Genomic DNA, 27,906 nt, shown 5'->3' on the forward strand with positions numbered 1-27,906 from the left:
AGTGTGCGGTGACGGACAGTGCAACGCCATGATTTTGATACTGGTGCTCGCACAGAAAATGGACGCTTTGGGGAAGTTTTCCTAACATTTTTAGCTTGCTTCTACTTTTTTCCCGTATGTTTTGTTGCAATAGTTGACTCCGTAATCATTGGCACACGTCTCACTCTCGTGTGTGTGTCCGGAGACTGAAGCGTTCACTGGGGGGAAAGTCAAAGCGAAGCCTGCCCAAAGGTACTGTTAGCGCTCCGAGCTGCTACGCTAAGCTAGCAGCTATGCTAAGCTAGCTAGCCTGGCGGTCCCACCGTGTAACATCATAAGGTAGCTAAGCTAAGCTAACCCGTCCGGTCCCAACAACCCAACCAAGAGACCGAGGCGCTGGACCGGGGTGGGCTGCTACACCTAAGAGGTAGGAAACCATGTTATTTATACCACACACCACCTTGGAGGGGGAAAAAAAACGATATCCGCTTAAGAGACGGCGTTTATAATAGCAGATCTACAAGCTCACAAGGCGTCGCGAGATTGTAGATCGGCTATTTTAAACGGCGGCGACGACGGAGCACAAGTCGGGGCCTACTGCGTCACTATGAACAGTTTAGGCCCGACAGACAGACAGGCAGAGATACCACCGAATGAATATATGCTGTGTATTCATATACATCTTTAATTAATGTTTATATCAGGTCAGAATAATCAGATAAATAGTCCTCTCTGAGCAAAGCAATGCGTCCAGGCCTGGACGTCAGGGCTCTGATCACCATGTACGGTCTTCACAGAGAATAATATGGCTATTAACGTTTTATTACTCATCGGCTAGATTCGGCTTATGTGTTATTAAGTCGTTTTTAATCACAGCAGTGATTGTAATTCCAAGGCCCCCGTTTGATATGCGATAGCAGGGCATATCAAATGAATATCCCCCATTTGATACAATGTTTGGGAATCCAATATACACCGTATAATCCTCAGTGTTTATTTAACAGTGGGTTTTCAAATGTAACCAAATGGACCCAGAAGGTCAATTCTGTTCAATTTCTACACCCAAGGATCACAAAGTTGTTGGTTCTTAAATATTTAGCTGGGAACCGGCTGCCCTCAAAGACCACTGGGGGTCCTGGACCCAGCGGTTCTGCTCAAACTTTTTCATGTCAAGGACCCTCCAAATTGATACTGTTTGTACATATTTGACCACAGACCCCCATGTGAGAAGGTTTTGTGCCAGGGACCCCCAGAAGAGAAGATTCGTGTATTTTTGTTCAAAAATAGCAGATGCACAAGCTCGCAGAGCGAAGTGATGCGCTGTGAGCTATTTTTGAATAGCCCACATAAGAATGGATAAAGTGGTTTAAATTATTGTGATGCTGTTTTAACTACTTTTGCTGGGGACCCACTGGAACCCCCCCAGGGTCCCCTGGGGGTCCCAGGACCTCACCTTGAGAACCACTTTATTGTCATTTGTCGGACACACTATGTGCAGTACGTATGTGTTGATATCATGGGCTGTTATACTAAAAGTCTTCTTTCATTACAGGTATGGCCCGGATGTGATTTGGAAGGTACTGGGTGATGGCAGAAGGGATTGACATAGGCGAAATGCCCTCCTTTGACCCGACTCCAAGTTCTGATGCAAAAAAGAGACCCAATTCATCTGATGGCAGTGAGTGTTTGTTATATATTTATGTGCTGCTCACACAAAGTAATTTGTGATGGCCCGTTTAAGATGATATTTTCACTTTTAATGATCTAGCTGTAACATAGGGAGGACAATTTAATGTCACATTCCATATAAACCCCCATATTAAATTAACCGCGTATATTATTGCTCAATATAAGCTAACTATTCAATGCACTGTTCTAGCTGTGCAGTATATGTGTCAGGACATCATTGTGACCCCACAGGGTCAGTTTCACCTCAAATAGATGTTTTATCATGACTTGAACATTGCAGAGATTGAATAAGATAGGCTCTCTGTAACATTTTCAGTTCCAACTGTGCCTTTCGGCTTAATCAGTTTTAAGTGATTTTCGTCTTATAGATTTCTGGTCAAAGAAAGTTGGTAAAAAGTTTCTGTAATTTTCACTGGAATAAAAAAAATTCACAGTATAAATCCCACATAAGCAACTGCCTTTATATGAGAAATTGGTTTGGTTTAACTGTAGTACATAAATGTAAATCACAATCTATCTACCAATGACTTCTTGGAAAAGACGATGTGTGTAAAATCACACATTGTTTATTTGTTAATGAAAGGGAACCTACAAAAAGGACAGTTTTGCGTAATTTGCTTATATGAAGAAGTAAAACTTGGACATCTATGGGAAAATGCTCTAGTTTAGGTGCTAGTCTTATACTAGATACAGATGTTAGGGACAGTGCTTCACAACCATCCTAACTATTACTTGTATCTTCTTTATCACAGGAGACGAGCCCATGAGGAAAATGCCAGTATCAAAATTTGGTTCCAGACCGCGGTTTGAGCCTGTGCACTTTGTCAGCGGTGGTAGCAGCGGCGGATCTGCTACTGATGAGAAGGAAAACGATAAGGAGCGCAGGAGGAGCGAGTCATACGGTGCGAGGCCGTGGGACTCCCAACACTCCACCTACAACAGCAGTCGAGCTCAGGGTTCCTGCTCAAGACCTGCTTTTGACAGAGTGCCGTCATACAGTTCTGGTTCTGACTCAGCCTCCTGGCGATCCAATAGTGATAGAGACAGGGATAGAGACAGAGACATACCCCCAGGTAGCGTGAGTGGCGTGGGCTACGGAGGGCGAGGATCCACGTCAAACTATATGGCAAAAACGCAGCAGGACTATACAGCCAGATATGATGCCCACAGTTCTCGGAATACAGACGGCTATTCTCAGCCCAGCAGACATGACGGTTATGGAGGAGCGAATAGATCAGGTGGTTGGGATGCAGGACGTCAAGGCTTAGGCTTTGGTCATCAGGAACGGCCTTCCTCGAGCAGGCCATTCAGCAGAGTCTACAACAGCCCTGGAAGGAGCAGTCCCACCACACAGTCAGGGTTGGCAGCCTCTCATCCGCCTCTCCTCGCCATAGCTCAATCAACAATGGAGGAGAAGCAAAGGCTAGTAACCAGTGTGGCGTCAGCATTAGCTGTTTCTTTTAGAGACCCCATGTTCATGACTGGAACTGACTCGCCAAACTACAACTTCATGTTAAGCCGTAGCATCCAGGCCTGTAAAACCAACCCAGAGTACATTTATGTCAACCTCAAAGATATTCCTCATGCTGACTTGCCGAAGAACAGAAAAGTACCAACAGATGGCTATGCCTGTGAACTGAGATGTCAGTGTGTATATCTAGCAACTGGATACTCGGGCAGCAAAAATGGGGCCAGGGACCGTGCCTCTGAGCAGGCTGTTAAACTCTTCCTGAAACCAGTTGAGGTGCGTGTCGTGCAGCGCAGATTTAGATCATCAATCGTCACTGACATTGTGGTATGCCAAATGCATTGCCCTACACCACCCTTTTTACCTGCTCTCCGAAACCCAGAAGATAAGCCGACACCCAGCTCAAAAGGCCAGTATGAGCCGGACAAACGGAAGCACTGGACAGAGTTCGTGGTTGTAGACAATGCCCACGATGCCATCTGCATACTAAACAACTCTGCTGCCTTTAATCGCATGAAGATTGACTACAAATTTGACCCTGTCGCCAACAGCAGCTTTTGGCTGTGTAGCGTTTACTTGCAGGATGAACTGGTGGCACAAGCAAGGGGCACTAAGAAGAGCTCAAAACATGCTGCAGCTGAAGAGGCAGTGAGGAAACTTCGCATGAACCAGGCAGAAAGGCAACAGCGGGAGCTACAGCAGGAGCAGCAGCAACAACTACAGCAGCAGCAACAGCAGCAGTCACAGTATTCCAGAGGAAATTATCAATCAGATGCCCCTAGTGGACGCTTTGGACAGCAGGGTGTCAGGAAGAAACACTTGAGTGAGTTGGTTATCCTTGAAAACTCAAATAATGCCATCTGCATCATTAATGATACAGCTCAGTTTAACAAAGTCGCTGCTGATTACAAGTTCACTGTTCTACCTGACCATCGCTGGAGGTGTGAGGTTTACCTGGAGGGCCAGTATGTAGCTGCAGGCATTGGGCCCAAGAAAACGGTGAAACACATTGCAGCAATGGAGGCCCTATCCACCTTGCGACAAACACAGGCTGTGGTGAAATCGAACCTCAGGAAGGAGGGCCATGGCGACGCTATATCCCGTCATCAGATCCTGGCTCGCTCCGGTGAAGCGGCCATAAAGCAGGAGATAAAGGAGGACAACATTGGAAACCAACTGCTCCGCAAAATGGGTTGGAAAGGTGGTGGTTTAGGTCGCGATGGGGATGGCATTTCTGAGCCCATTAAGGTCAAGGAGCAGTTCTCCAGAGAAGGACTGGGTATGGACATGGACAAGGACAAATCTGGACAAAACCTCAGCAAGCGTGATATTGAGGACATCATCCGTACTTATGCCAGTTCAGAACGCCAGGATGATCTACGCTTCTCCACTGACCTCAACAATGACGAGCGCAAGCAGATCCATCAGATATCTCAAAAGTATGGCCTGCGAAGCAAGTCATATGGACAAGGCAGGCAACGTTTCCTTATTGTCAGTCGGAAAGTACACAAAGACCAACTCATTGGCCAGCTGTTGCAGGAAGGACAAGTGGGACGATATGAGCTGGTGAAACCTCAGGCATCTCACTGATTTGCATGCATAGCCCGAAATGGTCACAGACTTGGACTTAAGAACACAAATAACCCACAAGTTTAACAGTAAAGCGTATACTTTGTTGTGAAAACTGTACAACGCATCAATAGGTATTTTTTAGCAAACACCTCACCAATGATTTCGGCATTCCTTTGCCATTAAATATAGTTAGTATATTTAGCTGCAACAGGGGCTTTGGGGTAAATGCATTCTTTTTGTTGTCTTGTTTTGTCTCTTTGCCATTCCACAAGTCATGTATTTGGTTCACTTTTGCACAAGTTTGTGTAGAGTGCTTTGTGATGCCAGGTCCTGATGCTTCAATTGTATCTTGATTAAAAAAAAATTGGGAAGGGGAAGAAAAAAATAATGTTACCAAAATATGGCGGTTTTCTAACCAGTGTTTTCTTGCTACAAAAGGAACCCAGCAGAATATAGTTTCTCAGTATTTGTGGGTACTTTGCCTCATGTGAACATTGTTGAACTTGACGTTAGACAACGTTTAAAGACGAGGCAGGCAGTAACATTAACTGTAGCTATCAGCTCATACCTGTTTCTCTGTATTGATACATCTATTTGCCGCAATACCACTTGCAGTGTTTATTCTTAAACGGCACTCAACGCTGCCACCATCAGTTGGAAAAACAAATTTCACAGGGGAAATGTGTAAGCTGTGATCTTGCTCAATGTCAGATGTATTTGTTTCCGTGGATACAGTTGAATTGTCTGCTCGTTTTCACAGCTGTAATAACTGAATAAATTAAAACTGATAACTTCATGGGCTGAAATTGGACTATAATTTTGTATCTGTAATATACTGAGACATCAAAGGCAGACGTATGTATATTTATTTTATTTACAATAAGAAAATGTACATTTTGTTACATGGGTTACCAGTGCAAAGTTTGTGTTGAAAACAGTGCCTTGGAAAATGGGACACTACATTTTAGCAGACATGTTCAAACCGTATAATCAGCTTCTGTCATAGCTGATATGTACATTTGAAAGTAGCATTACAAGGTTTACAGAATCCATGAAAATAAGTTTCTGCATGAAGCAAAATGCATATGCCATTGCCTGGAAAAGGCACATGATGTCTTTCTATCAAACATGGACATGTATGAATTCTGGGTGAATGTCAAAGAGACATCCACATTCTAAAACATTTTAGAGTCCAAGGCATGTCTCGTAAATGCAGACTAGATACAATGATCAGTATTCTAATCTGATATACCCAAAAAGGCAATGATTGACAGCATGTTTAGAGGGACGCATGTCCATGCCACGTAAATTCTCTTATTGACCATACCCTCTCAAAGGCATTTAATGGGGGGTAGGGGGGTAACCAATCAACCCATAGAAAAACACCCTTGACTACTAGACTGTAAATCTGCAGTCTGGATCCACACGGCAAACCACACAGCAACCACGTCTAATTGTTAATTACCATAATCATCCAAACACTTAAAATAAACAGATACAAAAGTGACAAATGTCAGGCTAACCTTTTGTTAAAAGTGGAGGGAGGTGCTGGGGCATGTAGCAAGTAACCCAGATATAACAAGGTACATTTACTTGAACAAACATATGCTATTGCGCCACAACAAGAGCATACAAACTTAGCAACAGCTAGGGGACAGACAAATATACTAATGAATTTAAAGGATGTGTCATATCATGTTTCTTGTGAGTTTTTTTTTTTTTTTTCTTGATCTGTGGTTCCTTTTGATTTGGGATTGGGCATTGTTCATAATTTGAACGATCACATGGACATGGGTCAACAGTCACGCCAACTCTGTTCGACAATAGCAGAAACCCTCTTCTCATATTCCCGCTTGTTCTCCTGGTACAGCTGGGCTGCCTGGCTGTTGGCTGGGCTGTTGGGATTTGGCTCATCCAGTAAAGACTGGTTATACAACACAGAAAGAACAGGAGTGAGGGTGGAATAATTTTATTACGATGTTCATAACTTACATGAATCTGAGGGTTTGCATGATATAGCAGGTGAGACGGGTGATCAGTCAGTAATACTATAACAAAGACAATACAATATCATGCCGTCATTCAAAACAATCCGCCCATCTATTCACTACTACACCATACACCCACTAATTCGCCATTTGTCCAAACTATAGTTATCAATCTACATATATACTGAATGTCTGCTGTTAATCTTGTCAATGACAATATACCTGTATTGAAGTTAAGATAGAGGAGACATCATATGTTGGACTCCAACGATTCTGAAGAATGTCTAAGCATATACTGCCATCTGCGTAAACTGCAGAGGGAGGAAGAGGGTAAAAAAAACAAGTGAAGTCTTCAGATGAAATCAACTGCATTTGAAATGTCCCTTATTCTATTAATAATAGAATGCCCCCAGCAAGCAACTACTTACCATTTGGATGAAACATTTTGGAGACAAAACGCACTGTCGGAGGTTTATTTGGATATTCTTCTGTAAATTCAATGGTGAGTTTAAAAGTTCCTGCAGGGAAAAGAAAACAATATTAAGTATAAAAAATAATAGCAGAACAATAGCATGCTCAATTGCACAATTTGTCTTTTTCTCTCTCTCACACACACACACACACACACACACACACACAAATGTGTGCTTGTGTGTGTATTATATATACAGTATATATATATATATAATATATGTATGCATGTACTATATGTTACAGTACAAGTGAGAAAAACGGAACGCTGAGTGCCAGGTCCCTTTGAGGCCGGGCCCCTGAGTCTAAGGGTGATGGGATTTGGAACATAAAGAAGACTAACCATCTTCAAAAGGTGTTCCCTCCGGTCTAGAAGAGAAGAGACAAGACTTGAGTGAATACATTTGAAAGGCTTAATTCTTAAAATGAGTTTTCATATCCCAAATGAAAAGCTCATACTTAAATTGCTCTGTAACAGACATCAACTATATAATAAAAAACATCAACTATAGCTTTAATCATGTTTGTCTAATAATGGTGTATAATGAACAATGAAGAAAAATTATTAAATATTACCCGCACACTGCCACAAAAGCAACCTGCGGAAAGTCTTTCTTTAGTGACCGTAACGTTCGTAATAAAGTTTGCTCTTGTACTCTGCTGGTTGGGCAGTGTGCAGGTAATTTTTAAATATTTTCTCTCATTGTTCATTATGCCTTGCCTACGCACCCGTCAAGAGACTTTTAATCTAGGTGTGTGAAAGCTTTTTTTTAAATAATGGTGCATACATATTATTTGTCTACCTATTAAATCATTAATTGCCACTTACCCAAAAATGACAGCATTCCATACCATGATATTATTTTCTGATGGAGCACCACTTACTCCAGCTGGAGGATCTTCTTGCAGCCTGACAAAATACAGTAAATAGAATTTAGATGAAAAGAGGTAATTCATTTACTGTTTTACCAGGTGTAATTATTAGGCTCAAAGGAGGCAAAAAAAAAATTCCATCACTATTACACTACAACAAAACTCATGTTGTGTAGTTCTAGAGGTGGGGGTTAATCTGTCCACATAGGAACTTTGGTCAACTCTTGTAACCCAACTAACCAAGATCACAAACTAGGGTTCCAAGTATGCAGAACTTTTAATAAAATGTACACCTGACCTGACACTTACACATAAAGGGGTTCACACATGCACGTTACCTTCCATATGAGACCTTTTCCCACCACATGCAATAACATGTCAACATCTAATATCGGCTCAAAACAGGACATTTTGAATATATATAGTAACATTAAATCAAAGGCTAAGATACATATGAACAACAATGGTTTTGATGATTAATTATGATGTAAGTTACCCCTTTCAAGTCTGTGTAGAGTTGGTGCAGTTAAGAGAAGGTGTACCCAACATCTCACTGTCTAATGTCCTCCATCATGTTCATGGAGCAGTGGTTTCTCAACCTTTTCAGGCCATGACCCCCCAAAATAATCATATTTGAACTAGGGACCCCCCACTGTGGAATGTAGGAGTTGCGGCATTAAATTTAGCTTGACTTGGTTCCACAGATAAATATGGTATAAATAGCAGATCTTCAAGTTCACAACGAGCTTGTAGATCAGCTATTTTCAAAAAATGTTTTTTTTAATGTCATTTGAAATGTATGACCAGTTTTTATAGTATAGTTTGATGCAGTAATGGTCTTTTATCTTTTCTTTCAGGTCTTAAAAGTCCTTAAAATGTCACTTCACTGTCATCTGGGGAGTGTGGGTACCGCCGGGTTTGAAGGGGGTCCCCCCACCCACAGGTTGAGAACCACTGCAATAGAGCCACCTATAACTAGAAATGTAAGATGTTCTAAGTACATCACGTTCATGATGGGACAGAGCAGATCAGCGAGAGAAACAGTGTCTCATTTTTAGTTTATACGCCGTAGTACCACGATGTGGCTTGTCAAATAGAACAGATCGACAAGCTAAACATTACAGCTTGTCGATCTGTTCTTTTTGACAAGCTAAATTAATCACAAATGACATGAAAGGGTGTGCTATGAATGCATATTATGATTAAGTTAACGTCATTGCCCTCCAGTCCTGGCTAACGTTAGATAACATATTGTACAACTACATTTTATGAATAATATTTGATACAAAAAAAAAAACCCGACAAAGTTAGAATCGATGTTATTCTGTGCTTGTTGTCCATACTTTACGTATAATAGACACTGTCGGCTAAAAGCATAAATATATATACACTCATACTTCGTCGTACGTCGGTGTCGTGCGTGAAAAATAGCCGATCTACAAGCTCACAGCGCGTAACGGACGCGACGCCTGGTGACCTTGTAGATCGGCTGTGTTCGGTGCGCGACGCCGCCGTACGACGGAGTACGCCGTCATTTAAACCATAGCGAGCTAGCATAATGGTCGCTAGCGTTAGCTTAGCTCTCTCTCCCTTGTTTTTTTTTATGTGCTTACCGTTTAAAATCTCTCATTAAACGTCTTCTGGCCGGGGTCGACATTCTAATTCACGTTAGAGGTCAGAAGGTTTCAGCGTAAACCTGTGGGTGTGGCGTTTGAGAAAATGTGTTTTGTTGTTATTTTGTCAAATGGAGTGCTAACCCAGCTAACCTGGCTAATGGTTGCTAGTTTGTCATATATTTGGCTGCTGCCTCCACTGGTCTCAAGTGATAGGCAGCGTTGCCAGGTTTAGTATGAGAAATAAGCAACCAAGACTAGGTAAACAAGCCCAAAAGAAGCGACCAAGGCCACATGATGAGCACTTTTGAACGACGCGTTGTGAGCTTGTACTGTTTTCAATAAAATCTTGCAATAAAATGTGGAATATATTGATTTGTTTTGGGAAACATTCTAACAAATGCTCCCTATGGGCACAAAACATTTTCATGAAAATATTTGAGAACCATTGGTTTAAATAATAAAACATTTTTTTTGGAAGCAAGTCTAAATAAGCAAGTACACTTTAGAAAAAAGCTAAGAAAAAAGACAAACGCAACCCACACAACTACCAATTCTGAAAAAGAAGCCCAAAGTCGCTTATAATAAGCGGACATGGCAACACTCGTGATAGGACGATACCACTACAGGTAGCGTGGGGGAGCGGCGATTTCAACACCGACCAGCCCTCACATTTAGACATTAGTAGTATATGTGCACATTTACTAACATAACAATACAGCATAGGAAAACATAGAAACATATTATTATGTTTTTATTTTACTTTTTGACTGCTATATTTCAGAATAAAATGTACGTACACTGTACACCCCTGTTTTTAAAACGTGTATCATTCCAGTAAAACATTGCGTCATAAGTAACATAAGCCCCCATATTGACCGGGGCCCCCTGTTATAAATGATTAAAATGGCCTTCTTCTCCCCCTTTTCCCTGTATCATTTTAATGACTTGGCTGTAATTCACAGTGGTGTAAAGTAACTAAGTACATTTACTCAAGTACTGCACTTATACAATTTTGAGGTACTTTTACTTTACTGGACTATTTCCAAATTTCAGTACTTTTACTTCTACTCCACTACATCTCAGAGGCAAATATTGTACTTTTATTCCCCTACAATTAGTTGAAAACTTGAGTTACTACTTACTAGTAGCTAGTACTTACTTACATATACCCACTTCAGGCATTTGAAAACAGCCGATCTACAAGCTCACACTTATTGTGACCTTGTAGATCTGATATTTTCAAAATATTTTTATGCATTTGAAAACTTGTGAAATGGGACATTCTGCATAATGAGTACTTTTACTTACATTAAGTACATTTTGATACCATACCAATACTTTTGTACTTTTACTCAAGTAAATTTTGAATTCCGGACTTTTACTTACGTAACAGAATACTTCTACATTACAGTATTGCTACCTTTACTTAAGTAAAACATTTGAGTACTTTTTACACCACTGGTTATTCAGTGAGAAGCATAGGGAGAAGCCGTATTATTGTGGGGCACAGGAAGAGTGTTTATTCTGTAACTTGTGCAACCATACCACATAACCACTAGATGGTGGTATGGCATTTATAATCGTACGTCATAAACAAATGTGACTGCTGAATACAATGTTTTGCATAGTTATTATGTTATACTCATTGCATATATTGGATGTTTTGGGGACATCTAATTGTATCTAATTATGTACAAGGATAATATCATTATTATGACTTGAATATTATATAGCATTAAGTCGCACTTTGGGTTCATTCCCATATGGTCTAGCGGTTAGGATTCCTGGTTTTCACCCAGGCGGCCCGGGTTCGACTCCCGGTATGGGAACACACGTTTTATGCCATGTACTCAAATCAGGGATGAACTAATCATTCTGTAATGTCAGATATTATCAACATGTCATGGTACTGGATTTTGATTGATATTGATTGATTGAATACTTTATTAACAGTTTGCAAAAAAGCACAGAAAGTAAAGTTCAATACAAAAGGATGCTAACAGGATCAAACCCAAGAAAGCACTATTGGCAGTGATAAAACATGTATTTAATACAAAATATTAAATGTGTAATTTAGCTAATTAATTATAACAACCCTACAACTGCAACCACCAAATGTACTACTACTTAGCCATGGTTCACATCATGTTTCAGGGCTATACTACTACTATGACATGCCCACGGCTCTCGGCGGTTCGATCCCAATCCAGAGAATGTAGAGCCCGCCCGGCGGGCAGAGAGCAGAGACGGCCGCACACTTTTGCTTTCGCCGAGCATACCACGGCTCCCCTGCCGGGAATCCCACTTGGATAAATATGTGGGAAAGCCTACAGTCTATGGGAAAAGCCCGGTGACGATGAGGTTACTTCGATGAAAGTGTGAACAACAGGTCTATCTTAAATGTAATTTCTGGTGGCCCTATTTTGGGCAAATTTAATAAATAAAAATATAATAGCCTAATATGCATCTCGAGAATAGTAGATATACAAGCGCATCACTTTTTGCGATGCATTAGGAGGGAGCTTTTAGATCGGGCTATTTTCGCTGTGGAACACCATCGTACGACGAAGAAGTAGCCTACGAGATAGGGCTTGATGAGTGTTTTTTAACTGTCAACAGATTACCTTGAAGTCATGTTAAGTCAGATACTACCAGGATACTACTTGTCCTGACTTTTCTCTGGTCTCGCCTCCTAGTTCCAGTGAAACTCTTGGGCTGGCCAATCATTTGTCAGGGAAAATGTGACTGACTAGGAATTCCCCATGCATCAGCTCCGATCAGGAGAGCCTCTTTCTTTGGTGTTTCAACCAGGTGGGCGTGATTTTGAGGCATAGTTTTTGCGTTAGGTTTAGGCATATAACCACGCCCACCTGGGCGAAACGCCCAAGAGAGAGGGAGTCCCTTCACCGTTCAGCTCTCTCACTGCTGCTTGGGGAAAAGAAAGCAGTGTTGCCAGAGTTTGCGAGAGAAACAAGCAACCAGGGTCTATGCAAACAAGCCCAAAAGAAGCGACTATAATAGAATAGGCCACACGAGCACTTTAAACTGACATAATACATTGTCTATTCGAAAATAGCTGACTTACACGCTCACAAGCTTGTAGATCTGCTACTTTCAAAAGAAAAGTCTAGGGGGAAAAAGTAAAAACATTTTGAGTATTTTGTTTAAACGAATCTGGTATGTTTCTAAATTATGTCTAAACATATCTAAATATGTTTAGATGGGGGGCGTGGGGGGGGGTCCTTGACATGAAAATGTTTGAGAACCACTGGTTTAAACGACATTTGGAAACATTTAAGGCCAAATAAGCAACTACTACACTTTAAGCAACAACAAGCCCCAAAAACCTCAACCCACCAATATTTACAAGCAACTTTACAGAAAAACAAGGCCAAGGTCGCTTATAATAAGCAGACATGGCAACGCTGAAAGAAAGTGCAACCTTTCTGTCAGACAACAAACATGAAAAGTGGAGGACAGCAGCAGCCCGGACACTAGTGTTCTCACCAAGATGTACACGTCTTGACTCGCACAATAAATAAAGAAGGATCGGAGGATTAAATTAATATATCAGCTGCTACAATGCCGACGGGTTTTGTTGTCAGGACGGCAGTTTGCAATTATTAAAGCAAGTTATAATTATATTGCTGGTGGTCATTAAGGTAAGTCCACAGAGGTTTTTTTTATTTAGCCATGTGTGTGTACGCGGAATGGAGTTTACCTTTGCTTTCATATAATTGGCAATCAACATCGTGCGGTTCAGGGGTGTTCAGGTTAACCACTTAAATCCTCAGCATCCGTATTGTGGGGAAAGCTTTCGTAGAAAATAGCAGATCGACAATGCATGGTTGTGAGCTTGTCGATCTGCTATTTTCAGCGAAAGCTTTCCCCACAATATCAGACAACAGAAAAGACACTAGTATTTATTGAGCTCCCTCTGTGGGACTCTGGTTACCCAAATGGGGTTTAATGGTTAAATATAATTTCTTGCCCACAAGCTTTTTAAAGCGGTCTGGTAATTAGGCTACTGGTTGACGAGTTTGAATTGGATTCTAAGATTCGTCTATGTATTTTTGTGCCTATTTGAAACCATATTGCTGCTGTGCCACAGAGTTGACTTGACAAAGCAGAACCTCTGATGTGAGACGCACTGGTTCTGTCTGCTGACATGCGAGGGTGTGTGTGTGTGTGTGTGTGTGTGCGTGTGTGTGTGTGTGTGTGTGTGCGCGCGCGCGCGCGTGCGTGTGTGTGCGTGTGCGTCAGTGGTGGGAAAGTACTCAATTGTCTTACTTAAGTAAAAAGTATTAATACGGCAATGTAGAAATACTCTGTTACAAGTAAAAGTCCAGAATTCAACATTTACTTGAGTAAAAGTACAAAAGTATTGGTATAAAAATGCACGTAAAGTACCAAAAGTAGAAAGTAGACATTATGCAGAATGACCTATTTCACAAGTTTTTTTTTTATGTATAAAAATCTTTTGAAAATAGCAGATCTACAAGCTCACAATGCCTGTTATGTAATAATAATCAAAATCTACAAAGTAAAGTTACTAAAGTTTTCAAATAATTGTAGTGGAGTAAAAGTATAATATTTGCCTCTGAAATGTAATGGAATAGAAGTAAAAGTACTGAAAACTGGAAATACTCCAGTAAAGTAAAAAATACCAAGTACAGTACTTGAGTAAATATACTGAGTTACTTTACTCCAGTGTGTGTGTGTGTGTGTGTGTGTGTGTGTGTGTGTGTGTGTGTGTGTGTGTGTGTGTGTGTGTGTGTGTGTGTGTGTGTGTGTGTGTGTGCACGCGCCCGCATGCGCGTGTGCGTGCGTGTTCTATGATTGCTCAGTGTGTGTGTGTCTTTCTTTTACAATGAATGGGACTGTCTAGTTTTGAAGGTCTTTTAGATTCCTAGCCTATAGATTTATTGATATTCTTTGTGATTAATGAATTGCAGAACCCTGTCTATATAATGTATATATTGTCATGAACATCCAGTGTGGTGGTTAATTAACTTTGTCTTAACAGCTGAACTCTTTCTGGGGATATGATATGGTTAAATGTTGGTCATATTTCAAACTAGGGTCCACTCCACTGCTAGGAGTAGGAATAATCTTCACCGGTATTTGGATTTGGAAGTGACGGCTCAAAAAAAGTATTCTGTGACTGTGAGTCCTTGGGTGACACTGAGAGAAAACACAGATTAGAGGTTTGGCTTTGTGTTTCTTGCTTTGGGAGCTTGTTCATGTTCACAAATGCAGACTGAAACTGTTACATCACAGGAATAAGGAATCAAACCTATTTTTTTGGTTGGCATATACATGGCTACTGTACAAACAAAATAGTCTTTCCTCAAAATAGTTCATCAACCCACCCCACCCCCAGGGCTTGTCTAAATGTTTCCCAGATGTTTACATTTTTGTGTTAAGATGCTTGTATCATGGGACATACAAACAGAACCTCATTGGTCAACTGCAGTCACTATTCTTCAGGGAAATGGAGGAATGGGGGAACGAGATAGGAAGAGTCAGGGGCCTTGTCCATGGTAGAGACAGGACCAGCTGTACCATTACCCAACCAACCCTTTATAACTCCCTTACAGCCAGCCACCCCATCCCATCCCATCGCAGATAATTGAAAATTTCAGTTGACTGAAACCAATTATCCACAATAAGAGCTTCTAAATATACTCTGGTATGTTGCAAGAATGGACTCGTACTCTATAAACATCCCCTCATGTTTCTGATTGAATACACGTCTTTCCTCTCCTTCCATCAAGCTTAAGTCTTAATATAGAGTTGGTGTGTTGTTGTGGTTGCCTGGCTGGTAGCATTGGCTGTAAACAAGGACGTGTGTGACTTGCCAATGTAAAGGAGCAATTGGATTTTCCCTAGCATTAATTTAAATCAATCAATATAGTTAGCTATAGCTACACAATAATTCACAAAAGCTCTTGTCTGAGGGAACATCTGACAGATTGACTGCTGTACTATGCAAGAGCCTTATAATCTAGCCTACCTGGTTAAATTAAGCATTTTCGACCTGGCATCCCTAATCAGGGCATGTCACTCATTGCATGCGAAACCTTTAAAAAAATGTCATGCTCAATGGAATTTCAAGCTCAATTTCAAACAAGCAATTTAAAAGGTTACAAAGGGTAGCGATTAGACATGTTGTAAGCTTGTAGATTGGATATTTTTGTCTTTTTTTGCCATTTGTTATACAACAAAATATAATAGGGCTTAGGCGGTTAATCACTAAGTTGTGTAAGCATAAAGGGGTATGTGTTTCTGACACCATGTGCTCTCATTTACCAAGATACTGCAGACCCAGGATGTCACTGTTGAAGTACAACTGTCATCCTGCTTACTAGATCTTGCTCGATCATCATGTTTTCTCTATCTATTCCTATTCATATCCTATCTTGTCTACATTATGTATAAGAAGTAGAACATGTGGTGTCAAACTAATAATAATAATAATAATAATAATAATAAATGAACGCACTTTATATTTGACACAAATCTCAAAGTGCTAAATTGCAAGAAAAAAAAGGTTTAAAAAAATGTAATAATAATAAAAGCAATGAAATTAATACAATTCAGATCAATGGTCATAGACCCCCCTCCCCAACTATAAACAGCTAAGAAAAAGTTAAAGTTTTTTTTCAACTGCCTCACACTTGCTTACAGATGTGTAATTCAAGTGAATGAAGTCACCACCTGTAATAGAGGATGGCTTTTAGAGGATTCTATTAGCAATATTAGCCAATCAACAACATTGTGGAATGGTCTTTCTCACCTCTGTAGTGTCACTGTCTTTGCCCAAATGACAAGCAACAGTGATGTAATGTTAGCTACTGTTAGCTAGTTTAGCCTACCGTTTATCAACATTGTTTTTGTGTGTGAGTGTGTAGGCCATGTAGGATATTGTCAACCATTTAACTTTTACTGTAGCTAGCTAGTGAGAAACCTAATGCCTAAAATGCCTCAAATTGAAATGAATAATTGTGAAAATTGTGTAATTAGGTTAGCTTACACTGCAATGAACCATTGACTGTAGATAAGTAAGTCTACTGAGTCTCATACAACATGACACATCCTTCACAAAGAAAGAAGTTTGGATTATATTGCCCCTCTGTCTATAAAACATTGTGTATCTTTTTATTAGCAGAAAGAAGTGCAAACGCTCTACCGGCAGGACAGAGACAGGTGGTGCAACAAGCCCACAGGTGAGGTTGTAATTCTGGACATGCACATTCAAATAGTAGGCTACGTTATTTCAATTAACAATTAAGTTAGCCTATACATTGTCTCTCAATCATCAATGTATTATTTAAAAGTTTAAATGAATGGAGATCAAAATGAATTCCAGAAGGACAGTGGCATTGTTACTTTTTGTAATAAGCTATGTTATTGTTTGAGATAGGGGGCTATGTCATTTTAGCTCGCCAAACGAAGGGAGCAGAGCTTATATATGTTTTTGATGTATCATATTGATAAAAGGTGCATGGAGAAGCAATGCCTCCAGCTACCACCAGCAGGACAGAGACAGGAAATGATGCAACAGGCCCACAGGTGAGTCTAATCATTGGAATTGACAGTGCACTTTTGCTCTATCATAGTTTAATTATGGTTTTGCTGTGTAGCCGGATCAGTCCGTTTATGTATACATGTTGGTACTATAATGTATATGGACATTGTATCAATCAGTGAGAGACATAGACATGTCTTTGGGTCCTTTACTTAGAAGCGAGGACAGAGGAGGAGGATGCTGTTTTGAAGATAACGTATTGTTTAATTGAGTTTGTTTTATACATATACTTGTTGACTGCAGAGAAATGGCTATGTAGTAGGTTGTAGCGAGCAATATCATAATTTTCTTAGTTGTGTATGTGCACATGTGTGCATGCATGCCGGCACACGGTCACCACATACTGTACAATGTTCCTGCATGTAGCAACATTGCTAGTATTTAGGACCACGTAAAAATAAATCAGTCCCCAGTCCCCACCAATATTTAAACCAAGCCTATGCTCATGCTTGAGCCACGAAAGCAACTTTTTATGGAGTGGACTGAAAATGGTTCAGCATATGGTTGCAGTCAATTGGTTGTGTTCTTGGGCTCACTGGGAACAGAAGCCTCTGTGGTAGAGGCTAATGAAATTCCTGGTCGTTATCGTGTGACAGTGATGTCACCGTCAGCAGCCCGAGCAGCTGAGGAGTGTGACGGCCAGAGACAATGGAGAGCTGTACTGCGTTGTGATCCATTTATTGTCGAGGGCTCCTATCAATGTCCAGACCTCAGAGCTGAGGCTCTTCTTACGTCGTCTAGGCTCTGCCCGTCTGCCTTAATGGGCTTCTGGATATTGATTTGACTGCATAAAGAGAAGAAGGACTGAGCTTTTACGCCGGTTAGGAAGCACCCCTAGAGCCTCACAATGGACCACTAGCGCTCACGGTGGCCTTGCAAGAGACAGGTGAGGGACTGCACTGTTCATGTCAGGTAGTTTTTAGAAACAAGCTATCATCTCTGGTCTGCAATGTGGAGTTCTTCAGGTTTCAGAAAGGATTTGAAGTTGATTCATCATGGATATAAAGTGGAGTATGTGTTTAAAACTGTGGCCTTTTGGTTTGGCAAATTGCCAAACCCATAATGTGAAATGTCTAAATGTCATCATCCATTAGCCAGCTATGAAACAATAGGTGTGTGCATTACTTCAGTGGACTAACAAGAGCTGCTCATAAGGCCACCACCTCTAGACATCAGGTTCAATTCTTGTTTATGTGTACATTAGTGTAATTTGGCACCTTACAAATAACCACAAGATGGCAATGTTCATACTGTATGTGTTGATAAACAATCATATGGCTGGCTGAAATGCCACATGACTTGCTTAAATGAAGGAATAGACATGTAAAGACAGAAAAGAAACAAAACTGCTGTACTTCCCATTTTGAGAAACCGACCTCTCCATGATCGTCTGTCTCTTTTGAAAGACTGTGGGAGGAACTGCCATTGTGTAAAGTTCCTTAATTTCTCGCAGCCATTTCACCATCCCTGGCCCTGAGTTTCGTGTCCTCAGATATCTTCTATCACTAGGCAGCAGTACTAGACCTTGTACTGCATTGGATGTGACGTCAGAAAGAAAGGAGAGACAAGGGAAATTCCACCTGTAACCTCACCCCGCCTACATGCTGCCTATTACAATGTGGAGCATGTGACTGGAACATGCCATCTAGCCTTAGTTTGTCTCTTCAATCTGCATTGTGTTGTAGTGTGATGGTGTAAACCAGAGTTACTGTCACTTGTCAGAGTAATGTTTATTATGTAAGCTGTCCAGTGATGATGGCTTACTTTGTGTTCTTCAGAAGTGATCATAAGACACAAACCCAACGGTATCTCTAACAACCTGTACTGAAAAGTTGTTTTTGCTTCTAGTGATGTCATTGTGGTAGCAGACGCTATTGCTGAGAAATTAGTCACACTGTACAAAGTAACCCAGTTTCAATAGCTGAGTTGATTTACAGCTAATGATGGGATGAATAAAAAACAATGTTGTCCACCTCTTTGGCATTTTAGCATTCGAAAAACAAATGACTCTTTATATTTGATGATTCATTATTTTTACGGTTGACTTGGGATGGTAATGCTCTTTTCAAAAAGCATATTAACAGCACAGCAACTTACAAAAATAAACAAGTGCTCCTGTTTGTACTTTGGTGTGGTAGTTAATGTTTAGTGGAGGGTTTTGACCTAATGTTGGTTCCATATAGGCTACAATAAGCTGTGCGGGAAGTGATTGTGCCACTTTTAATGTTAATTTTACATGCAAATATCTGTAATCTCAACTAAATATGTCAACTTTGTTAATGTCTTAATAACAGTCACTGTAGCTGCTGTAGTGCTTTTTTTCCTGGGGTCGATGCTTGAGTGACAAGCTGTCCCTCCCCCCTCGGGCTTGATTTTTGAATTATTAAACTACTGTGCGTACAGCCAATGGGTATTATGTTGACAATATGCTTTCAAGGCCTTGTGGCAGTTTGACAATGGGCTTGAGAAAACTAGGTCTGGTAGCTGCAAAATTGCTCTGCACCAGACTTGCTCTTATCCTTCCATCTGTTGTTATATTATAGCTAGATGTAAATCTAAACATTGAATAGCTGCACAGCAACACAGGCTGAATGTGACTGTCTCTGCTATCTGTCTAATATGCCAGCATTTCTTCCAAGACCTAGACCTCAATGTGAATGCTCCCAGCTTATCTTATCAAAAACTATTTGGTTTATGCCATCATAAAATGCAGTTTTACAGTATTCTGCATGTTTGGTTAAATTGTACGGTATCACCCAGTACTGGCCCACATACTCGAGAGTCGAGACACATTTAATGCTATGGAAGTGATTTAAGTAATCGTGATTTCCTTTTGTTTCACCATGTGCACTAAGTTTGGGCCACATATACGCCTCAGTTATGTCTCAGTTTGACCTGAATGGCACATTGGTTGCCTTCATCCTGTGGTCAGTGAATCACTTTATGGGTAGGGGGTGGGGGGGCTTAGGTGAAGCCGTTGTGAATAGATTGCAGCGTCTGCACAGTTGTACACCTCCACACCACTTTGCTGGCTCTGCATCACTGTCGTCATGCTCAGTCAGGGCTATGAGTCATGTTAGGTCAGGGAGGTCATTGTCTGACTCTGTAGAAGTCCGTGTTTTCACAGTGCCTCTGGTTGACTAAAGCTCTCAAGACTCACCGTCTGGCCTGGCAGTAATGGAAGCGTAGTTATCAAGACAATCAGAAAGGGGTTATTTCATGATCATCGCAGCAAGAGTACGTTTTTTTAATGTAAGCACGTGTACTTGACTGCTAGCCTAACACTTTCATTACTACGCATGCATCACAGGGACGTTTTTGAGTGTTTTCTCTTAACTCTTTGTCCATCTCAGAGGGGCTAATTAAAAGTATTAGCTGCCCTTTCCTGTGCCTCAATCCTTGCTTCCCATGAGGTACACATCTATGCTGCTAGCTGTCCTCTGACGGCCTGTTATGAGGGCTTCCCTGTGTTCCCAGCAACTGTGAGCAGCCATCAGCTGACCTCCAAACTATATAAATAGCTCTCTGTCCTCCAAAGGCTACCATATCTCAAGTCCTCAAGGTTTAGATTTCTCTTTCTCGTCTTTTGTTAGGCGCCTTAGATTGAATCAAAACTGAATGATCTGAATTCTCTTTTTTTAAATGGAATCCTTTTAGTAGCTTTTCTGGTATACATTTGTAGCACATGCCTAGATAAAGTTTCAGATGATTCACATTGAATCGGGGTAGACAAAGTGCCTTACACAAACCTTCCAGTCCAGACTACATGGTTATAGACAAAGTTAAACTTTGACCTATATTATTATTCTGGCCGAGATAACACTCGGCTATGAGTAGATCTTGTGATTTGATGACTCTTGTTATGCTTTATTTATGCAAGTGTGATCTGTACCCATACTATTGACTCACTGGAACACACGCATTGGTTGACTTGAGGACACTTCATCTTGTTTTCTCTGTGACATCCAGTGAACACTGATTATGATGTTTTTAGAATAAGTACCCTGGTTTAATTTAGGATTGATGAGTGTTACAATAACATCATGCACCGTGGTGTCTCTCCTTTTGATCGGATCAATATCACAAAGACCTGAAGCACGCCGGCTTCTGAATACTAAATGTTGCTGCACTCTGCCTTTTAACCACCTACACAATTTACATTTTCAAAGAATTTTGTTATAGTGCCATATATCAGACAAGTTGTCTCAAGACGCTTTACATAATAGAGCAGAGTCCCAACATTTCCTCCCTCAGCAAGCGTTTGGCGACAGTGGCAAGGGAAAACTCCTCTTTAATGGGAAGAAACCTTGAGCAGAACCAGGCTTGAGGGTAGGCGGCCATCTGCCTCGACATTGTTTGGGGGGAGAGGGAGAGAGACAGCGAGAGACACAGAGAGAGAGGGAGGGGGGAGAGAGACACAAAGATGAACGGCAACAACAATAATAACAGCAACAACAACAATAGTAACTACTACAATGACAACAATGACAATAATAGCAGCTATAATAACAGTCTGCAGTCATATTCCATGCATTGACTGGGGTGGCTCAAGTGGGGCACTGACTTATGGAGGGGTGGAATTAAAGTATGAGCATGTGCACGCCGCACACACAGATGCACATGTGCCCATATATATCTACTTTAATTACTAACAGTACAGTGTCTTACATTCCTGTGTCTAACATTTAATTTGAAAGATGAATAAACATACCAATGGCAACACAATAGAGTGGCATCAGACAAATGTAATATTTGGGTGCATTCTTCAATGAGACCCGCGGAAAACCAGGCTTTTCAATTTTCTCACAGTAGTCAGTGTGCGCTCGCAGAGTGTATTTTCGAATCCAAAAAATGTGTGATGGGGTGGTCAGTCAGGTTCCAGGGGTGGCCCGTGCCACTCCAGGTCATCCCCTGGACACACCACTGATTCCATGGAAACCTTTGATAGGCAGCCGGGGGGCCCGCCCCGCAGTCACAATCCATGGGAGCCTGACTGTGAAACGAGAAAGCACAAAAAGAGGACCCCGAAAGTTGAGGTATAGTGACTTGCATTGAAAGGACATGGATGTACAATGATAGTAACATGCATCGACGGTGCATTGATCGGACATGAACACACAGATGGAGATGGAGAGGAGAAGAGAGGGTGCATGTAGGAGATGGAGAGGGAATGGAGGAGGGGATGGAGAGGGAGAGGGAGGAGAGAGGGCTTTAAGCCCTAAAGCCCTATATACTAAATTGTACGCTGAAAATAGCCGATCTACAAGCTCACAACGTATCTTGAGGAGTATTGAGATCATACAGTAGATGGCCTATTTTTAGCTTTTTCTGAAAGTTTTGAGATTTTTGAAAGCTTTAGAAAACTTTTTGACCGTATTTTATTCGCCTATAATAACATGCCCAAAATAGGAAACACCAGGTTGAAAGTGGTTTATGGGGGGCAGACTAGAAAAATGTTTTTGTTTGTGGTTTTCCGTGCTTTGGCTTGTCTCTGGCTTTGTAGCAGTAGAACACAAGCACTGGCAGCCTTTTATTTTTAGGCTGCAGAGGAAAGGTGTGTCCCGCCAGTTTAGTCAGCTGGGGTCACATGGTTCCACTCTGCTCACAAACGTCAGGGCTGTTTCGCTGTAGCCAATACACCATTCTGGGGATAAGACGTGCGCTATTTGAGACGAGCCTTTTGTTTTCACTGTGGTCTGGGTTTCATTTTACCCCAGTGACATGTCTTGAAGCAACCACACTTAAAAAGTCCTGTATTCTTTATTGCTTTTCCCCTGAGACTGGATTGGAATTGTTGTGTGAACATTATGGATTAAATCCAGATTTATATTGAGAATGAGTGCTTGATTGCAGTAATTTCAAATTTGTATGAAAGAATAAGTGTAACCAGGCTTAAAGCTTCGATCCACACTAGACAATGTGTTGTGTCAAAACTCACGTGCCATTCTGAGGAGGGCTTCTTTCCTAAGAACATACCAAAAGCTGTAGTTTGTGATGTAATCAAGCAAAATACATTGGCACGCTTTGTTATTTGATAAGGAGTGAGTGCCGTGAGGGATTTTCCAGGAAAATATATGAATGGACTGTCCCACGTAATTATTGTGTGTATTAGTTCTAACAAACCTTTCCAGTCATTGTCATCGTAGCACAACTACAGAAATGCTTCTGTATCGCTATCCAGGTCCAGGAAACAACATTTGTAAACGATTTAGGGTGTACTTTCCATTCATTGTCTTGTATCATAAGCCCCCATATAGCCTAATAATTACACAGTATGTCTAATAGAAACATAAAAAAAGGCTGTTTATTGATTCAACATTGTTAGAATACAAAAGCCGTGGTGAAGTTCCTGCCCAGTGGTGGAAAAGTATCAATACTGCAATGTAAAAGCACTCTGTTACAAGTGAAAGTCCAGAATAAAAAAAATATTTGAGTAAAAATACAAAAGTATTGTTATCAAAATGTACTTAAAGTACCAAAAGTAAAAGTACTAAAATGTTTGAAAATAGCCGATCTACAAGCTCACAACGCGTCAGATCTGCTATTTTCAAATAGCCTATGTATAAAATAGGGCTGAAGTGGTTAATGTATGTTTTATAATGCAATCATTTATATCTGCAAAGTAACTAGTAGTGGAGTAAAAGTACAATATTTTCCTCTGAGATGTAGTGGAGTAGAAGTAGAAGTATTGAAAATTGGACATACTCCAGTAAAGTAAAAGTACGTCAAAATTGTACTTTAAGTACAGTACTTGAGTAAATGTACTTAGATACTTTACACCACTATTCCTGCCCAGTACCACCGCGGAGGTTGTGGGTTCGAGTCCACCATGGTGCATTCGGCTTTGTCGAGTGTCTACAGTCCACTCTACACGAACACAATTGGCCCGTGTTCGGGGTAGGGAAGCCGGGGTGGGGAGGGCGATAATTGTCACTGCACGTAATCATACGGGCTGGGGGTGGCACCTGTCAGCAGGGTGTGTTTGACGGGATGAGTTGGACGAAGGCTGTACGTCCTCACGGTGGGGGCTCCTCACTGGTAGGTGAGTCAGTGGGATTCAACAGAGCTTAAAGTTAAAGGTACAAATACAAGCAAAATGCAAAACCATAACTTTAGTTAATGGTAACATTCATCATTTGTTGAGGTAATCCATATGTTACAAATTAACCTCCTTTATCTAAACCTCCAATATTCTTTCTACTTAATAAATACTGTATTTCTAAAACCCGCAGACAGACATAACCACTTTAAAACTGGCATGTCATTATAGTTGAAAAAAATAATAAAAAGTAATAATATTATATTACTTATTACTTTGTATCAAGACTATTAAGTTATATTGCATTACATATTACATTTTGCACATAACGCATGCTCAAAGAGAACAGATCCACAAGCTAACAACGCATTGCATTGCAAAGTGTTGATAGCTTGTAGATCTGTTTTTTTTTTTTTGCGCATGTGACAACCTCCTACTATGTCGCTTCACACTGGGCTCCTCTACACAGCTGGACGGATGGATGGCTCTTAAACCATGCAGAGAGAAGAGAGAGCTCTTACCTCAGTCAGTGTCAGGCAGCGTTACTTGGACAAGTAATATGTAATAATTACTGTTTTGGCAATTGTAATAAGTTACACTACTCGTTACTGGGGAAAATAATAATATTACAGTAATGTAATATACTTTACTACTACACTGTACCCAACACTGAACTGCGACAACATGAACAATGCCCTTTGGCCGGGATGCCAGCAGAAAATGTGCTGCTTTGTTCTTCTCACTAATCAGACTTCTGGAGAGAGTCACGGCGTGCTGTCAGTGGCAACCACAAGCCCAGTGTCTGATGTGTTTGGTTTTTTGATTTTTCATAATTCAAACGGTCCGTAATCATCTGCACATAAAGAGACAGATGTTTACACAACTTAACAGCAAACTATCGGATAACTATAATCTGATCTGTGCTGAATGAGATCTGAACTGTGTGCTTTGATAGGATTTATGGATAGAATCTGGTGAGTATTTGAGAGAACAATGTAAATACAAATAATAAATAATAATACATTAAAATATTGTCCCATTTTAAGCTTTAAAGCTGCAATCTGGAAATTATTTTAATCAATAAAATGCTATTTTTAACCAATCTGTGTTGTAGAGTATATTAATAGCACTTCTGCAGTGGTTGGAGGAGGTCTTACTCTACCACTGAGAAATGTAGACCCTGGTATCAGGTAGGAGGACATGCACCCATCGATTAACAAATAGTAAGTTTCCTTAAGCCCGATATCTCCTCTGGCCAAGCAGGGGTTCCTTCTTGCATGAGCGTTAGATGTTTATCTCCCAGACACAGGAGACCCAGGTCGGGTGTTAAAGTTGCAATTATCTCTCTCCTTCGGGGGAGGACATAAAACTTATTTCCACAACATCTGAGTGTATGTTTTCTATGCTGGTCATCTTAAATTATTTTGTATTTATCTAAAACATGAGAGCCAAAGGTTAACTCAAGACCAAGGACATGAACTGTGCCAACTGTCCACCAGAGTAGTCACCAGTTGATTCAGCATGGTTACTATAGTAACAATAGAGGTAAAGTAGCTCATCCATGTGACCACAGCTTCAAGACAGCACACTTTCCTAGTATCAGTATTTCCGAGGACGTATAATAGCGATGGAAAATCATCACTGGGTTAATGACACTGGCCTTTACTCCTCTGAAGAGACTCTCAACCTGTCACTCTCTCTCTCTCTCTCTCTCTCTCTCTCTCTCTCTCTCTCTCTCTCTCTCTCTCTCTCTCTCTCTCTCTCACTCACACACACACTCTTAGCCACACGGGCACACACACACTTTCAAACAGTAATTACAGCATGACTCAGATGTCATCAGTCCGTTCCTAATACCAATGGGATGAGGTTGTGCCACTCTCCACGAGCCTCCAACACTTTTGTAATTGATTGGTGTTCTGTTGACACAGAGGTTCTGTTTATTCAAAAGGTTTAGACGGAGAGCAGGGAATACGGTAGTGATAATGCCTGGTTGGTTGTGTACATTCATCAGTTTGTTTTGCTATGTTTACATGCTTGCTCTGGATTCTAGCTTTAGTTTTAGGATATGCACAATCTAGGCCATGATGACTGGAACTAGCTTGGCATTGGTTTCCCCTCACAACAAGGCCAGGCACGCACGCACGCGCGGGCACACACACACACACACACACACGCATGCACGCACGAGTGTGCACACAGTAAATTGCTAACTATCCACTGCAGACCACCACTTCCTGTTTTGTTAGCAGTATAATTTCTGGTGAAGATGCTTATCATGTGACAGCTATCTGGTACAATGGTGACACAATGAGATACACAGCCACAGAAGAGAAGGTGGTGTTGGGCAGTTTGAAAGAGAGAGAGAGAGAGAGAGAGAGAGAGAGAGACACACACACAGACAGACAGACAGACAAGCCCAAGTCACTCCCAGATTGAAATGCAGATTTGAGAAGAATAATAAGAACGTTATTAACAGTTTTAGTGCATGTGCACACCTGGTTGCTTGAATTGCATACTTGGAGCACATAACCATTGCTCCTAATAGGAGGCTGTTTGTGATCCCTGGCCTCTATGATGATGATGCATTACCAGCCTGCCTTGTAGTTAATGAGGAGTTGTGGGAGTGCTGTAGGTGCTGTAGTAGGTACTGTAGGGCTACATGCAGTGAAGTGCGGTCAGGTGAGAGTACTTTGTGCGTCTTTATAGTCAGACTCTCCTTTGTACCTGCCCACTGTTGTTGAACATAAAAGGCTTCTTTTTTTTTATTGGCCGGGGTTCTAACAGCCTTGAGCCCCACTGTCCTCAAGTCAGCTCTTTAATGATCTCATTCACACTGCTAAATAAGGTCAAAGTCTAAAGTGGATGCATACCTGTCCCACTGTGTTTTTGCACCCGCACCCCTCCTCCCCCGCAGCGGCAGAAACCCGTCTTTCACTGTGCTCTTAGGGTGTGGTCTTCTGGTTGGACCTGTCCGCTCTCCCCTCCCCCGGCACCGTCCCCAGCCAATCCCCCGGCAGCAGCAGGACTCACCTGAAAGGATTTGCATGCCGGGCCCATGCCGGTCGCTGATTGGCCAGGTGCAGGCTCTGTGCCCTAGGGCTCCTCTACCAATGGCGGCAGTGCTGCGTGACTCATAGGGAGAGGACAAGTTGTTTCACTACACTTCTCCTTTTTCTGTTTCAAACAGCAGCCATTGCGTTCTCTTTTTTTTTCATGCCCCCTCCTACCTTGCTAGTTTGGTTTGATCGCTGTGACTGAGAGGTTGTCCAGTGGTCCACACCTTTAGACATATCTCTCCCCCTCTGCTCTCTCTGGAGACACACCTTGGATTATATCCCCATTCGCCTTTGTAATCTATTTTTTCTCGTTCTTTTTTTTTAATTGTTATTCTTTTTTGAGATCTGACTCCTTTTCTACTGTTATTATGGATCCTGACGCCCAAGTTCTGTGTCTTTGAGGTTAGTGCTAAGAAGATCCTTTCATATATGACCTATTTAGATGGTTTAAGCCGCTGGAGACAAGTGGCTCCAACTGTGCTACTGGGAGTTGCCTTTAAATGAAGTTGTATATGTTTTCCGCCATGCAAACCGATAAAGCAGAAGTCACTTTTGTCAGAG

General features: G+C 41.2%; 3 protein-coding genes across 8 annotated transcripts in view; 2 read left to right on the forward strand and 1 right to left on the reverse strand.

Annotated features, from left to right (window-relative positions):
* Positions 1-19: 19 nt before the first annotated feature.
* nkrf (NFKB repressing factor) lies at positions 20-5,504 on the forward strand. Its single transcript, XM_080416315.1, has 3 exons — positions 20-406; positions 1,532-1,657; positions 2,421-5,504. The coding sequence occupies exons 2-3, from the start codon at positions 1,567-1,569 to the stop codon at positions 4,724-4,726; spliced, it is 2,397 nt and encodes a 798-aa protein (XP_080272441.1). The 5' UTR covers positions 20-406; positions 1,532-1,566; the 3' UTR covers positions 4,727-5,504.
* A 60-nt stretch (positions 5,505-5,564) lies between these two features.
* On the reverse strand, positions 5,565-27,528 carry ube2a (ubiquitin-conjugating enzyme E2A (RAD6 homolog)). Its single transcript, XM_080416347.1, has 7 exons — positions 27,517-27,528; positions 9,654-9,820; positions 7,997-8,077; positions 7,511-7,536; positions 7,125-7,214; positions 6,919-7,007; positions 5,565-6,632 (listed from the first exon to the last, which is right to left on the reverse strand). The coding sequence occupies exons 2-7, from the start codon at positions 9,695-9,697 to the stop codon at positions 6,504-6,506; spliced, it is 459 nt and encodes a 152-aa protein (XP_080272473.1). The 5' UTR covers positions 9,698-9,820; positions 27,517-27,528; the 3' UTR covers positions 5,565-6,503.
* Positions 13,102-27,906, forward strand: part of elf1 (E74-like ETS transcription factor 1) — a 50,202-nt gene continuing 35,397 nt past the window's right edge. For 2 of the 6 annotated variants that reach the window (XM_080416322.1, XM_080416320.1), the window contains exons 1-3: positions 13,102-13,318; positions 16,825-16,885; positions 17,160-17,231. The gene's annotated coding sequence lies outside the window, so the exon portion shown is untranslated. Of the gene's footprint in view, positions 13,319-16,824; positions 16,886-17,159; positions 17,232-27,441; positions 27,748-27,906 lie in introns of those variants that run through there. The other 4 variants (XM_080416323.1, XM_080416319.1, XM_080416321.1 and 1 more) reach the window with 3 other exon arrangements.

The sequence above is a fragment of the Gymnoscopelus braueri genome, assembly GCF_963280865.1.
Source record: "Gymnoscopelus braueri genome assembly, chromosome: 20".
Classification (NCBI taxonomy): domain Eukaryota; kingdom Metazoa; phylum Chordata; class Actinopteri; order Myctophiformes; family Myctophidae; genus Gymnoscopelus; species Gymnoscopelus braueri.

Excerpts from the sequence above, each read along its gene's own strand:
- ube2a (XM_080416347.1), bottom strand. The coding sequence starts at position 9,697 with ATGTCGACCCCGGCCAGAAGACGTTTAATGAGAGATTTTAAACG. Across the intron at positions 7,215-7,510 it reads GGGAACACCTTTTGAAGATG|GAACTTTTAAACTCACCATT; the intron begins GTTAGTCTTCTT and ends TTTTCCCTGCAG. Across the intron at positions 6,633-6,918 it reads CTATCTTAACTTCAATACAG|TCTTTACTGGATGAGCCAAA; the intron begins GTATATTGTCAT and ends TTGTATAACCAG.
- nkrf (XM_080416315.1), top strand. The coding sequence starts at position 1,567 with ATGGCAGAAGGGATTGACATAGGCGAAATGCCCTCCTTTGACCCGACT. Across the intron at positions 1,658-2,420 it reads ACCCAATTCATCTGATGGCA|GAGACGAGCCCATGAGGAAA; the intron begins GTGAGTGTTTGT and ends TCTTTATCACAG.